A 13,772-nucleotide genomic window follows, 5' to 3' on the forward strand; every position below is an offset into this window, starting at 1 on the left:
TTGCTCATGAAGTTAATTAGGCACTTTAGAAGGTTCTCTGTAGGTACAGGAAAAAAAACAGTGGTGTTCTGCTTGCTGCCTTTTGTTGTCTTGTCTATTTTGAAATTATGTCAGCTTTTGGCAGCTGCCTTTCTTTGCTCTGTGGTGAGTTATGTACAGCATCTCTTAGGATTAATAAACGGCTGTTCCTAATATGTTCCTCTCATGACAAATGTTCCAGTATAGTCATAAAGTGCATGACCTGATTTATTAAGATATTACAGTAAAATGTTGGGACTCCTTCTATGAATGCCTCACAAGGGATATACATGTTGAATTTATAAATGCAGTGGTGTAACTGTCATATACACGATGGATCACCGATGTAAAAATGATGGCATCAAAATGATGTTGTGATCCTGTTAGGTGGGACAGTGAAAAATGTCTTAAAAATTTAATACTTTGGACCTGATGGTCCTGAGCAATATTTGTATGGTTTCATGTTGACACCAGCGTTAGTTCTGCTTCCGTTGCAATTCACCTGCCACATCTCTTTAAATATTCATCGTGGCCATCTGCCTGAACCACGCTGGCTGAACTAGATACCACAGCATCATTTGATACGCATCCTAACCTCTTCTCCCTCTCCTCTTTCCAGCCTCTGGCCTTTCAGGCACTAACCAGCATCTACCTGGCTAGATGTTTACTTTAATCTTCTTGGTGGCTTTTCTTGGTGATGACTTTGATTCATCAGTCCATATTTTATCCATTTAAAAATGTTAGGTTTAAAGTTCATAGCATGTGGGCCATAGGTAATTGCTGTCATTTGCCTTAGGAGGAGAGTGCTTCCATCCATTTGTCTAAATAGAGCCTAATTTCTATTCAGAGGTCTAACTTGTAGAGGGCTGCAGGGAGAGGAGATGAAACCCAGCCTTAACAATTACCGTAAAGACTTACAAAAGAATTTGATTTCCTCAACAATCTTGAATGCTGGCCTCGTGCTTTAATTTTGTTCCCTCTAGGATGCAATACAATTAGAGGGATTAGACTTGGAGTTTTTCCATTTCAAAAGGAGCATGTTTTCACTTTCACCTAATGACACTGGCTCACTAAGAAAAACGTGTGCCTTGAAACTCGCAGTAAAAACAAATCAAAAGTAACAGCTGCACTGAAAACTCCGAGTAAAACTGTTCATAGTCTTTGCATAGGCAACTGCACATTAAGGTCGGGTAGTACCAAAGCCTATGTTACAATCAAAGTTCGTTTGTGTTGCATAGAACTAAAACATGTGGATAGATGCATCCTCTGCCTCAGAGTATGAAATCCTAAGCCAAAGCTTATTAAAGTCAAATAGATTTTTTTATTGATGTTGATAGTAGCTGGGACAGGCCTCGAAGCCCCAGAACTTCAAACGAGCTTTGTAGTTCTCTGTGACTGCAATTAAAAATCCATGAAAAATGTAAGCAATTCCACCTGGTCCTCCACCAAGGGCTGTTTCTTGATCACATCAGATTACAAGGGAGACCAACTTTGGGCATTGATCTGTTTGTGGGAACCAGTCAACAGTTTTGATACTGTTATAGTCATTTGTGTGGTCTTTTAATTCTCATTCCCCATAAAAGACTGAAAGCTTTTGTGCAAGTTATTTTCCTCTCTTTCTGCTTTCTTCTAAAACCATTTTCATAGTGTACCTAAGTTAAATGTGTTCTATCTTAGTTATAAAGATGATAATCAATATGGAAAGCAGATTCTGTTCATTTGCATCATGTTATACTTCAATACGAGCATAGACAACTTCTCCCTCTCTCTTGCTGAGTGCTGTTTACCTTTTCCAAATTCTTTATATAGGGAAGTTTTTCAAAGTAATGAATATTGCAAAAGATGATGTCAGCAGAGGGGTCTTGTTGGTTTCCGCTGTTGAATGATCCCATCTTACTGCCCTTCTGACATCTGCAGGCTAATTTTGGAGCCCAGGAATTGGCAGCACTGCTCTTTTGGATCAAGGTTTTGAGTTATATCTCAAAGCATGTGGAAATGTGTCATGTAAACTCTAAATGTTAAGCAATATTTTGATGAGTCATGTAATATAAAGCATGACTTAAAATATCTTTTCACATCTACACTACACCAATCTGGTTCAGTCTGCTTCTGCTCATCTTTATCATGTCCCGTTGCTCTCTGCTCACCCCTGTGTCTCCATATGTCACCATCGCCTTTCATCTCCCAGGTCATTAGGCCCAGATGCAAATAAAAAGCTCAGCAGCTCAGTCCTGCAAAGCCTACACTGCATTGCAAAGTTGGGTCTGGAGGGGCTGAGACAGTTTCCACAGTTTCCTGAGCTCTGAGGAGTGGGAGAGGGAGAAAAGACTCGTTAACTGTGCAACCCAGACTCCCTCAGTCACTTTGTTCAGGCAAGTTTTACCATGAGCAGATGGAAACAAATAGCAGGGTTTACACAGCATATCACACATACAATTGCAAAGCAGTTTGCTATTGTCTAATAGCTAAGACTAGTGAGATGCTGAGCTAATATGTCACCTCCCCAGCAAGGCACTGGATGAGTCTTAGCAGGCCAAGGACTGGCCTCCATCCCTCCTTGCAACAGGGCTGAACCTTCATGTTGCTCTTCTGAGTCCTTGTTTTTCCCTTATGTTTTAATACCTTTTCAGGTCTTAGCTTTTCCTGTAAAATTTCCTCAATTTACTGTCTACCCCAGTCTCAACAATTTTGTCTCTGCCTGCTGTTTTACTTTCCATGCTTTGCACGGCTCTAGCCAACGTGCTTTCTCACAGTGTCTCCTCACATCTCAGCCGTTATCTGAGGAGCCTGAGCCTGGGTTGTGCAGCTGGGCTGTATCAAGCCCAGCCCTCGGCTCACACAGCCCTTGGCCCCCTCAACCTGGGGAGGAGGATTGCAAATGGGCTCCTCGGAGCAAGTCTGACTGCGGGCACACCTCTGCCAGTTGCTATGAAATGCTGAAGACAGGGATGTTTTTCTCACGTGAACGTAGGTGTAGCTAGGCGTCTTTGTGAAACCGGGACTCAGCGTTAACTGACGCCTTAAATCATGATTTTTCTTCTCTGGGTGGGAAGGGTAGGAGGTGAGATTGTTACCACCCACTTGTCTAGTAATAGTCTAGCATTTGGAGCATCTACACTGCAAAGGGAGACATGGGTTTTGGACCTCACTTAAAGCCTCGTCTCTCGAGTCCCATAAGAGCACTGTGAGCACTGGGCTAGAGGGCAGTTAGTCTGCAGGCAGCGGCAGCGGCTGGTCCTGGCTTTGCAGTGAGTGCCTGCCCACATGGGGCTGCCCCAGCAGAGCTCGGGAATGGCTTTGCAGCAGCCCACAGCCCAGCACGGCTCTCTGCAGGGCTACCACAAAGGCTACAAGGGAGTCTCCTGGTGTTAGGTGGACCTTTACTTCCCCACAGGCCCAGTGAAATCCTCAAATAGACCAAAAATGTGCAGCCAGGCTGGAATTTCTTGAGTTTTACAGTTTGCCTCAGAAATCCGAGTCCGTTGGCACCCCAAGTCTTTTTGACAAGGGATGGAGGGATCATTTGGGGGAAAACTCAGTATGAATGGTTAATAGGTCTGGTCCTCATGAAGCCAACTAGTATCCCTAACCTCCCCATGCACTCTTGAAACATCATAGCATTTCCTCCAAGTTTTTCATCCCATTCCTGCCCCAGGGGTTAAACTGAAGGGGCAGAAGCCATGTGCCTGCCTGTGCTGTGGGTCTGCTTCCGCGAGCACCTCCAACGTGGGTGTCACGGCAGGTTCAGGTGCACAGCTGGACTTCCACCCGTGAGGTGGGGCCCCAGACATCTCACCTCAGCTCTCCCTGCTGCCAGCAAGGTGGAGTGAGACAAAGTCAACCTCACAAGAGAAAAAGACTTTCCAAGAAGACTCGTCTTTTTCCTTCCCCAAAATGCCCATATCTTATAATTTTGGTTTTGGATTTTCGAAGCACTTTAGCAGATACTGTCTAACAGGAAAAAGGTTATTTTAACAGACATAAAGAGAAGGATCAGAAGAAACTTGTTTCACGCTTGACATACAGAAGCATTGGAGGCTTCAAAGATTTGTTCACGGGTAGATATCAACTATACTGAAATAATTAGCTTTGTGTGTATCACTGCTCTGACCCGTGCCTCCGCACCATCTCTCAGCAGCCCCTTTGAGCTCCTTCTTAAGGTGCATGTCAACTGGTGCATGCCAGCTCTAGCGTAGTGAAACTATTGGCATCTGCACCTACGCTTCTAACACTCTTAAATTTATTTAATGCTCATCTACTATTCCATTAAACTTGATCAGAAATTCTTTCCTTGACGTTAAAGGGGACATGACTAGATCTTCTGCTTAAAAAGAAAGGTAGGAGGGTACCTGAAAATACTGGTTTTGAATGATGCTGTGCTGAAGTGAAGAGAAATCAGTGCACAGTGAAAAATATTCACCACCAGGTTCTACTCATGCCTTTTCTGCAAATCTTTGCCCCATCCACTGAAAATCTTTATTCTAGTGCAGCACCAAGAGGCCTGAGCCTTCAGTCTGCTCTCTGACCCTGTTCCTCATTTTTCTTAGTATGACAGATTTTATTTTATGTCCCTGTTTTACAGGTGTTCAGGGAATACAGAGAAGTATATGAAGTCCATGACCTCTCTCTACAGAGCAATGAATTCATTATTGATTATACAAGATGTATTCATCTAAAGGCATTTGCAGGTTTTTAAAATTAATTGATATCTAATAGTAATTAATACATTGGTGATTAAGATTTACTAAAGGTTTTCCTTTTAGAAGCATTTCCTTTCAAGAGACATACAGTTAGAAGATATCAATACTGTATAGTTAGCTCTCCTGTCTTGCTGCGTGCCATTTCTGAGATACAACAGGGAGAAGAGTAGCGATGTGTGAACATTTCTCAATACCATTTTGAAGAGGGGAAAGGGAAGGGAAAAGGTGTTAAAATTTAATTTGGATGATGTATAACTAACTTTTACCAAGGCTGCCTCTGATAAAAGATGCAAAAAGCTGTAAAAAGATGCTTCTAAAATAAGACTAGCATAACATTATTAGCTAAAGACTTTTTTTTTTTTTTTTTTTCCCCACAGTGTGAGAAAAATCACTGTCTCACATGCCAAGGACTAGGAAGCCTGCAACAGTTACAGAGTTTGGTTCCTATAGTGACTGTTATAGCAACTGTTAGCATCCAAAGTGTCTTTTCATCTAATGATTGAAATAGTTCAGAAAAATCTCCTTCCAGACACAGTTGCTGGATGAGTGGAGTATTTATTACCATGCATACATCTATAATAAGGTGATACAGATCAGAAATGGAGTCTGGGGATGGGCCAAAGAAAGTTTTGCTGGAATTTAGATGTGCAGGCTATCTTGCCTCCAATCCCCGCTGTTTGCTTATAGCTTTTTTAAATGCTGCAGAGATATGTTTCCAGGAAAAAAAACAAACCAAAACAAACAAACAGAAACCCAAACCTGGAACACAACTTTTCAACTATGCTGAAGAATACACTAGCCACAGCTAAATAACCATCTCTTAAGCCAGTCAGGCCATTTACAGGTAGGACTGTTTTAATTGACTCCAGGGATTGCTTCCCCCTGCAATCTGCCTGGGACAGCTTTGGGATGAACAATAATATAACTGGAGCTGTTGTAAATGAAATATTTTATTCCTGCCAATAGAAATATATGTTGCAACTTTTCAGTGTGCTGCTCTTACTAACTTTGAGAAAAGAGGTGCTGGCATTCCCAAAGCTCTGATCCAGCCCACAGGCATGAAATTCAGTTTGGGATTCCTTGGAACTATTCATTGATTATGGTAAGAGAAGTCATGACCAGTCTAGCTCAGTTAAGAACAAAGCATGTACTAAGAGATTTGAATAAGGATCCTTGACAATCAAAAGCTAGGGGTGTCTTCAGAGAGCCCATAGGTTTAAAACCTGACTTTCCACTCCATGATTTAAAGCAGCAGATGCTACAATCTGACAGTCTCGAGAGGGGGTACCTTTCTGAAGCCTGGATTAATCCTTTGCTATGGTGTACAGTTTTCATCATTAAAGTGCCCCTCCTGTGGCCAGAAGTCACATCATTCCCTGCAGACCCCGGCTTTTCAGGACATGCCTGGTGGGTCTAGGGCTATAGCAACAGCTGTGCAGTGCTGCTCTCACAGGCACTCTTCTGTATCCCTGCAAGCAGATCCCTGGTTACTCTAAACTGTTACCGCTTGCTTGAAAGCAGTGAGTGTCAAGAGAAGAAGATCTGCTGCAGGAGAGGAGGCTTCCAACCTCCATAGCCCAGCTCCAGGTGACTAGGAGGAAAACAACTGATATTTAGAAAATTCTGTGTTGGATATTAAACCGGCACAATTAGTCCACAATGGTTTACATAATGCTTGTCTTGAAGAAAAACAAATCCTATGACCTTCTTAATAAAATAAATGTATTTATTGTTTTGCATGTATATATTATCTTGCATTTCATGGTCTTTCTAAATTAGCAGCACACACAATCAGAATAGTTACGGCTAGTCATCGTTCTCCAAATGCTAAACATTTCAGGATTAGGATTACACATTTGTCACTACTCCTCCTAGCCCACATGAATGGTGGAAGTGACGGCACTGCGTAAATGTGCTTTAGAACTAGGAATAAAATGGAGATGTTAGATGATGCTATAATGTGCTCATAATGCCATTATCAGACAATTTATGAGCAAAGAGTAATTTATGGAATCAAATGGATGCCATGCAGCTGTTCCCTTTACAAGTGCCTAACTTGTGAGAAGAGCTGACCACTGGTGAGGCATTCCCCAAAGAAGGCCTGATTGTGGGGAATGGCTTTTTAAAAAAAAAAAAAAAGAAAAGAAAAAAGGGAGAGATTAAGTGTCACAATATTCATTTTTATTGTTATGCAAAGCAAAGGTGTGATTTTCTAGATTCTCAGTGTAAATACTAGGAATATCGTAAATATATTTGATGGGAGAGAGAAGAGGAGGGGTATGGAAAACTGTGTGTGGAAGAATACACTATTTAAGCAAAGAGGTTTTCTTTTCTTTCAGGAGAGATCCAAAGGATGTTCTACAGAAAGCCTTTCTGTCCTTTTTACCTGTCAGTTGCTTCCGGTCTGTGACCTTGACTGAGAAGATGAAATGTGTCAAGCACATCTATGCCCAGATTTTTCAAAAGCAATTTTCAATGACCTCTGATTGCTGACATCAGATAGACTAAGGGAGCCTGGATTTTGGCTAGGAGTGGTTGGTACTTTTCAGAAAAATTACATGCTTCTAAAGAGCCTTAGTTTGGGACCCTTTTTTTTCAATTTTAATTGTGTTATGGGAGTTTTTTGTACTTAGGTGGGAAAGCTCACGTGGTGGGAAAGCTCATATGTTGTCAGCATGATTCTCCAAAATTCATCTTCTGTACCATTTCCTGTGTTTTTAATTTAAAAACTGATACATCAGGATGAGGCCAACCAGAGCATGAGCATCCTATTCAGCATTCATTCCTAATGCTGGAATCAGTACTGTATACACAGCCCATCAGGATACTGTTGACATCGAAATGTCGCACCCGAAAGCTGATTTCTTTGCGCAGCCCCTTTTGCAATGGGTCCAGGTTGGCAGTTATCCTCACCGGGGGAGGGAGCTGTGGATCCCTGCAGCTCTGGCCATGCAGAAACTCATTCTCAGATCTCAAGAGAGCTTGTCCTTCCCATCAGCCTAGTCTTTTCCTCAAGTTTGTATTTTATTGACACTCCAACTGTGTAAAAAGTAAAAATGCCTGCTATTAATTATGATATTAATTACTCACTCCTACCCCCACCTGCTAAGCCTAAAGGATTCTGGATCTCTTGTCATGTCTTCTTACTTACTTGTGCAGCCTCAAACCTGGAAAGATTTACCCAAGGCAGCAGTAATTCCAGGTATTCTCTCTCTAGCATATTTTTTTTCCCTCTATTTGAAGCTCATTTCTCTAATTCCTTCTTCTTCAGGGAGGAGGACTTGGAAGAGGGAAGGAACACACACACACCCACCCACACACACACACACCCACACACCCCCCCTCCTGCAGAAGTCCAGCACAGAAATCCATGTCCCATGGGTGCTACCCAGGAGTGAATTCACAGAGAAGCATCACTGGTGCTCATTCTGCGAGCAAGCTCTGCGGGCCCCTCGTTAGTGCTGCTTTCCCACATAAGGCTCATTTTGGGGGGGCTCAGAGCCTGCAGTTTGGTGACTGAAGTCAGTGGCAGGACAGTCCTTTGGGGGAACAAAGCGAGGCCAGTGCTGAGCAGTGCCTACCTGTATGTAGCTCTGCGAAGCCAGATAGGTTCAAATAATGAAGCTGAAATCGAAGGGCACCTTTCAGATAAAATGCTTCCCAGTGATGGAACTGGTATTCTGTGCCAGAATTTAACTACAGGTTCAACATTCAGCATCTTAATGACTGAGAGAGGTGTTAATGTGAAGTTATGGCGGTGAAGGAAAATGTAAAAAAAAAGAAAACAACTATATTTGACTTTAATAATAAAAAATTTAATTAAAAATAAAATCCTAAGTCTTTAAATATAGAACATGTAAGTTTTTTAATTTCAGATGTTTATTAAAAATTTCCTCTGGACTAGATTTTTACAGGGTTTGCACCACATTTATTTTATGAAAACATTTTTTCTTTTGACATGTATTTTCCATTGTGTTCCTTAGTCTGACAGTCAGCTCTCCTCTCTGTCACCCACACCCAAAAGGGCAGTGAGACCTACAGAAACTACCCTGATAATTTAGCTAGTCTTTTACTGCCCGTTATATGCTGACCTAAACTGCAAGTATAATACCAAGCTGTCATTTGGAAAAGGAGATTTAGAATTCAGGTCCTGTACACCTGAAATCATTTAACTTCTCATGTTGCTTTCCCATGATTGCTAATCTGTTTGTCTCAACTGGCACTGAATTTAGGTCCATACATTCTGCCTCCCAAAATCGGCAATTACAGTTCAATTTCAACTCCCGGGCTGTCCTGCAGCTTCATTTGAATAATCTTCATTTCCCACTCCAATTTGCCACTGCAGTGACTATTAAAGTGGTGTGCTTATGATGGGGATGTCATTTATCTGCCGTGTCTGGGTGTGAGTTGTGAGTTTCTGTTGCTGTTTGCAGAGCTCTGTGAGGCGAAAGTCACTGTGTTACACTGAAGCAGTCGCTATCTATATTGTAATTATCATTGCAATGGAGATGGCTGCAAGACACCTGCCAATTTTTTTCTCATAACGATACTGTAAAATTGACTCCTATGGATCAGTGTCTTCTAATTTTATTGCTTTACATGAATGAAGAGTGCTCAGAAAAGCAGAAATGTGCGATGAGAAGCCATGCTGTTGATGACTCAGAAGAGATGCAGATTTCTTCTTTCTCTGACTAACATTTTGGGTGAACAGGGATCGTCACCTGGCAAAAGTGGTGACATGGCATTAGTGGTAATACTCCCTTCCCCTTAGAGATTTTACGTTCAAAAATGACTGCTCCATTAGGAGCATTTTTCTATGAATGACCGATCATCCCCGCTATTCAAGAGTGAAACTGAAGTGAAATTTCATTTTAAAATAACTAAACAATAACACAAAAGAAATATAAAGGGGAAAACAAGCAGGATAAATTGTAGTAAATGATTCTTCAGTTTTAAACATCATCTAGTTCAGAAAGATATCAGCAACACAGAGAAATAAATTTGCTTTAAAACATCTTAATGGGGAAGTTTTCTATTAGAAGAGATTAACAGTAAACGTTATACGTGACAAACAGGGAGTATAGGGAGATCAGCCTGATTGTTTGCTGATAATTACCATCCAAAATCTAGCTGATGGAGAGCAACACGCGCATTGATAAACTGGCCAGTGAAAAAGCCACTCCTGGCTGTTGTCCAAGGCCATTAAATGGGGCAAAGCCAGCGCAGGTGGACTGACTGAGGAGGAAGAGACCAGCTGTATGACTAAGTGCAGCCCACACATCTTCACGCTCCCCAGCCACCAGCATGAAAAAGCATTTTTGGGCTTGGCAGTGAGGGATCTACTATTGTTATATCAGACAACTGGGGACAATAAGGCATGGGAGGGTGTCATCCCTCCCCCTGATAGTCCACATGCAATAACATACTCTGCTGGCAACACGTGCTACCTTGGTTATCCTTTGGTGAAGAAAATACGCAAGTAAACAAAAGTTAAGACCATCTCTTTTCATGATTTTTTTATTATTAAAGCGTTGTGATCCTTTTGGAATCAGATGCTAAACTGGCCAGAAAGACAAACTGTGAAGCATATGTGAAAAATTACTTCAAAGACTTTGGGAACCCTGTGCACACCGGGATGAGGTTTTGATCTCTCACCAGCCTGACAGCATTATAAGAGACTGCCTGCAATCTTTCGGATAAAATAGTTTCCGTGGTTGCTGTGATGTGTTTCCTTTGTTTTCCTGCTTTTGGTTTGGTTTGAGTTGGGTTTTTTTTCTTTTTAAAAGAACGTTATGTGAGAATTAAGCAAGCACCTACCCTTATATAGGTCAGACTTTTTTAATAAACATTGTGGCTGCTGCATGTGTGTTAAATCTGCTTCCTAATACTACAGGAAAATGTGTCATGCAGGTCTGGGACTGGGCAGCTGTCAGAAATACAAGGTCTCGGGGAACATAGTGGACTTACTGGGTGTACGAGACATCTTCTTTTGACAGGTACAAGACCTTCTGGCTTGGGTTTTGTACCAATCTGAAAAATCAATGACAGTATTACAAACATAGAACAGCTCCCTCTAGAAGAATATAGTTGCAGGCTCAGAGCCTGGAGCTTCTGTGTTTTGGTTTGTATTGCTTTGCTGTGTTTGTCGCTGGGTTCCTACTCTCCAGATCAGGGAACTCTGTGCTTGGCCAAAGAGCAGAAATAAATGCCAGAAGTGACCATGGGGCCACGGTACTGGGGAAGGCTGACTTTGCTAACCTCGAGTGACCGCCGCGGAGCGATTCTGTATTTGAAAGATTTTGGGGTGCTTGAGTGTCAAGGGAGGATGGAGAGCTTTGTTGCGACTGCCCTCTAGTTTTGACTGCAAGTTGTAATTTCAGGAATGAGATCAAAAACCCACAACCAACCTGGGGCCAGCTTGTTGCTGTTGGCTGCTGCACCAAGATGAGCGAGCGAAGGACGGGAGGAGGGTGCCGAGAGCCGCGCAATGGCGAGTCAACGCCGTGAGCCCAATGGCCAGGCCAGCACGCGCGCCTCGGGCCCAGCGAGGGGTGCAGGGCCCCGAACCGCAGTGCTGGAGGCTGGCGACGCTGTAGCCCTGAACCCGGAGTGAAAGGCGTCAAAAGAGCTTGGAAACTGAGAGCGCCCCCGAGCTGGTGGGAACTTCTCGGGGAAGAAGTGGGCTCTCTGGCTGGGCGAGGGGGCTCGTGCCGGTAGCGGACACGGCCACCCCAGTACTGGTGGCTTCTGGAAACCTTCACCCCGTGCTCTCTCTTGATGTCTTCTGTTCTCTGGAGGTATTGCCTCATCTCCAGGCGACAGCGCTGCGCACCCTGCGAGGGGCCCAACAGCCGCCCCCCGGGGGTCGGGGGCGGGCCGCGGCGGACGGAGCGGGGGGCCGCGGCTCACCTGAGGCGGCGGCGGCGGCCCCGCCTCTCCCCGCTGTGTCTTTAAGGCCCTCCTCCTCCTCCTCGCCCGCCCTCCCTCCCTCCATCCCTGCCTCGTCGCTGCCGCTCGCCGGGCTCTGCCTCGCCCGCCTTTCCCCCCCAGCCCACCCTCCCCATCCCCGCCGCCAGCCATGGCCGACATGAAGACCGGCATCTTCGCCAAAAACGTCCAGAAACGCCTCAACCGCGCCCAGGAGAAGGTGCGCTGAGGGAGGGGGGGCTTGGGAGGGGCGGCCTCGCCCCGGCGGGCAGCAGGAGGAGGGGGGGGCAGCGGCAGCGGTGCCCGGGGTCCGTGAGGGGAGGCGGCCCCGCTCCCCGCCGCTGCGGCTGCCCCCTCCCTGCCCGCGGAGGTGCGGAGCCGCCGCCGGGGAGCGGGTTGGGCTTTGGGGGGGCGGCGGGGCGCGTTATTATGTAACCGGCCCACTTCACCGCCGCCCCCCCCGCGTCCCGCCGGCGGGTCGGTCCCCGCCGGTGTCCCCCTGCCGCAGGCCCGGGCCGGCAGCCGGCTCCTCGCCCCTGAGGCGGAGCGGGGCTGCCCGCGGGGGCAAGGCCGAGCGGCCGCGCCCCGGCCCGCCCCGGGAATAACGGGCTCGGCTGGGCTCGCCCCGCCGCCCGCCCTCCTAAGAGGATTGCGGTGCCTTTAATATCCGCGCCGGCTCATCCCCGGCCGAAGCGGTGGGACAGAAACCCCCTGGTGTGCGAGGGACCCCCGGGAGGGCGGCCGGAGCGGGAGGGGGGTGCTGGCAGTCGCAGTCGCAGCTGCTCGGGTTTTGGGGAGCTCCTCAGCAATGTCATGAGGCTGCTCACGGCGTTGGGCAGATTGGGGGGGGGGTGTTGTGCCTTGGAAAACGGCGCCGGTTCTTGCGTTCCCGTAGCCTGGAAATGAACAGCGGGCAAAGTCGGGGAGAATTTGCAGGAGTTTCTGTTAAAACATGAGGGTCCTGTTGGCCGTTGTTTATTTTGTTCGGCTTGGCTGATAAAAGCTGATAGGTATAGATGTTCCATGCAAGTTCAGCTGTTGGGTGTCTCGGAACAGGACCACGGATACAGACACCAAGCAGCAGAGCGTTTGTGTGTGACTATATATAGCATCTGTATCAGCTATTAGTACAGTTTGTCACAAAGCTGTTCTCAGCATGAATTTGAAAGGCACAGTTGTCAGCAAGCATTGCAAGTCACTTCTTTTGAGGGCTAATGAAACCTTTATACCCCTCTAGTGTGTATCCTGTGTTGTTACCTGCCCCATGTAATAGGGCTCTGGAGAATTAAAAAGAGATTATCTTATGACGACTGTTTCTCATACTTCACTACCTATAAATCTCCACTTCCTTTTTGCCACACATTGAACTCTGTGGAGCTCTAAGGAAATAAAAATTGCAACAATATGTAGAAAAGTCTCGTATATAATCATGTCATTATTTAAGAATCTAGTAGCTGAGGCTGTCACAGGCAGGTGATGGATTTTCCCTTTCGAATGCTCCTGTCTAGCTCACAAGGTCATAAAGTACTCGACTTTTTGATACCAAAGTCATCATGCATTTCCATTCTTGCAGGTTTGGTTTGCAACTGGTTTGTAGTAAAACACATAATATTTAATAGTTTGAAGAGATCTAATGACTTTATGGTGTGAGCTGAGCTGGGTCGGTAGTTGGAGCAGAAGCCTAAGAATACTATGTGCTTCCTTGTGTCTTTGTCAGTGTTGTTGTTATTAACATTCTGGTAGAGAATTGGTGTAGGTCTTAAAAATCACACGTAGTGCGTCCAGGTGTGTCTGTTCAAACATGGGAGGGCTTGTTTACAGAAATGTGTGGGCATACCAGGGAGCGCACCTTAATCTGAGTACCTGAGGTCCTGGTGTCCTGGCAAAGACTGCTGCTTCGCCAGCCCCAGGGTGGGTGCTGTGGGTGCGAACTGGGGATGCTGGTGGGCTCTGGCGGCTGGGCTGCCCTACCTCCGCTTCGTCTGGTTTCATCTGTGTGTATTGCAATTGGGCATCTGGCAAATCTGGCCTCATTATGGTGGCTGTTTCTTATGTCAGTGGGTCTAAACGTTGCTTATTTAGAGGGAATGAAAACTGTTAGTGGCCGGACACAGAGCAGGTCACAGT

The 13,772-nt window shown here is 45.3% G+C and overlaps 1 protein-coding gene across 6 annotated transcripts in view; it reads left to right on the forward strand.

The window, feature by feature from the left end:
- Positions 1-11,713: 11,713 nt before the first annotated feature.
- Positions 11,714-13,772, forward strand: part of AMPH (amphiphysin) — a 122,855-nt gene continuing 120,796 nt past the window's right edge. For all 6 annotated transcript variants that reach the window (XM_074843550.1, XM_074843559.1, XM_074843569.1 and 3 more), the window contains exon 1: positions 11,714-11,865. In XM_074843550.1, coding sequence (XP_074699651.1) covers positions 11,797-11,865 — 69 coding nt within the window. In that variant the 5' untranslated portion in view covers positions 11,714-11,796. The remainder of the gene's footprint in view (positions 11,866-13,772) is intronic.

This window comes from Strix aluco, chromosome 1 (assembly GCF_031877795.1).
Source record: "Strix aluco isolate bStrAlu1 chromosome 1, bStrAlu1.hap1, whole genome shotgun sequence".
Lineage (NCBI taxonomy): Eukaryota > Metazoa > Chordata > Aves > Strigiformes > Strigidae > Strix > Strix aluco.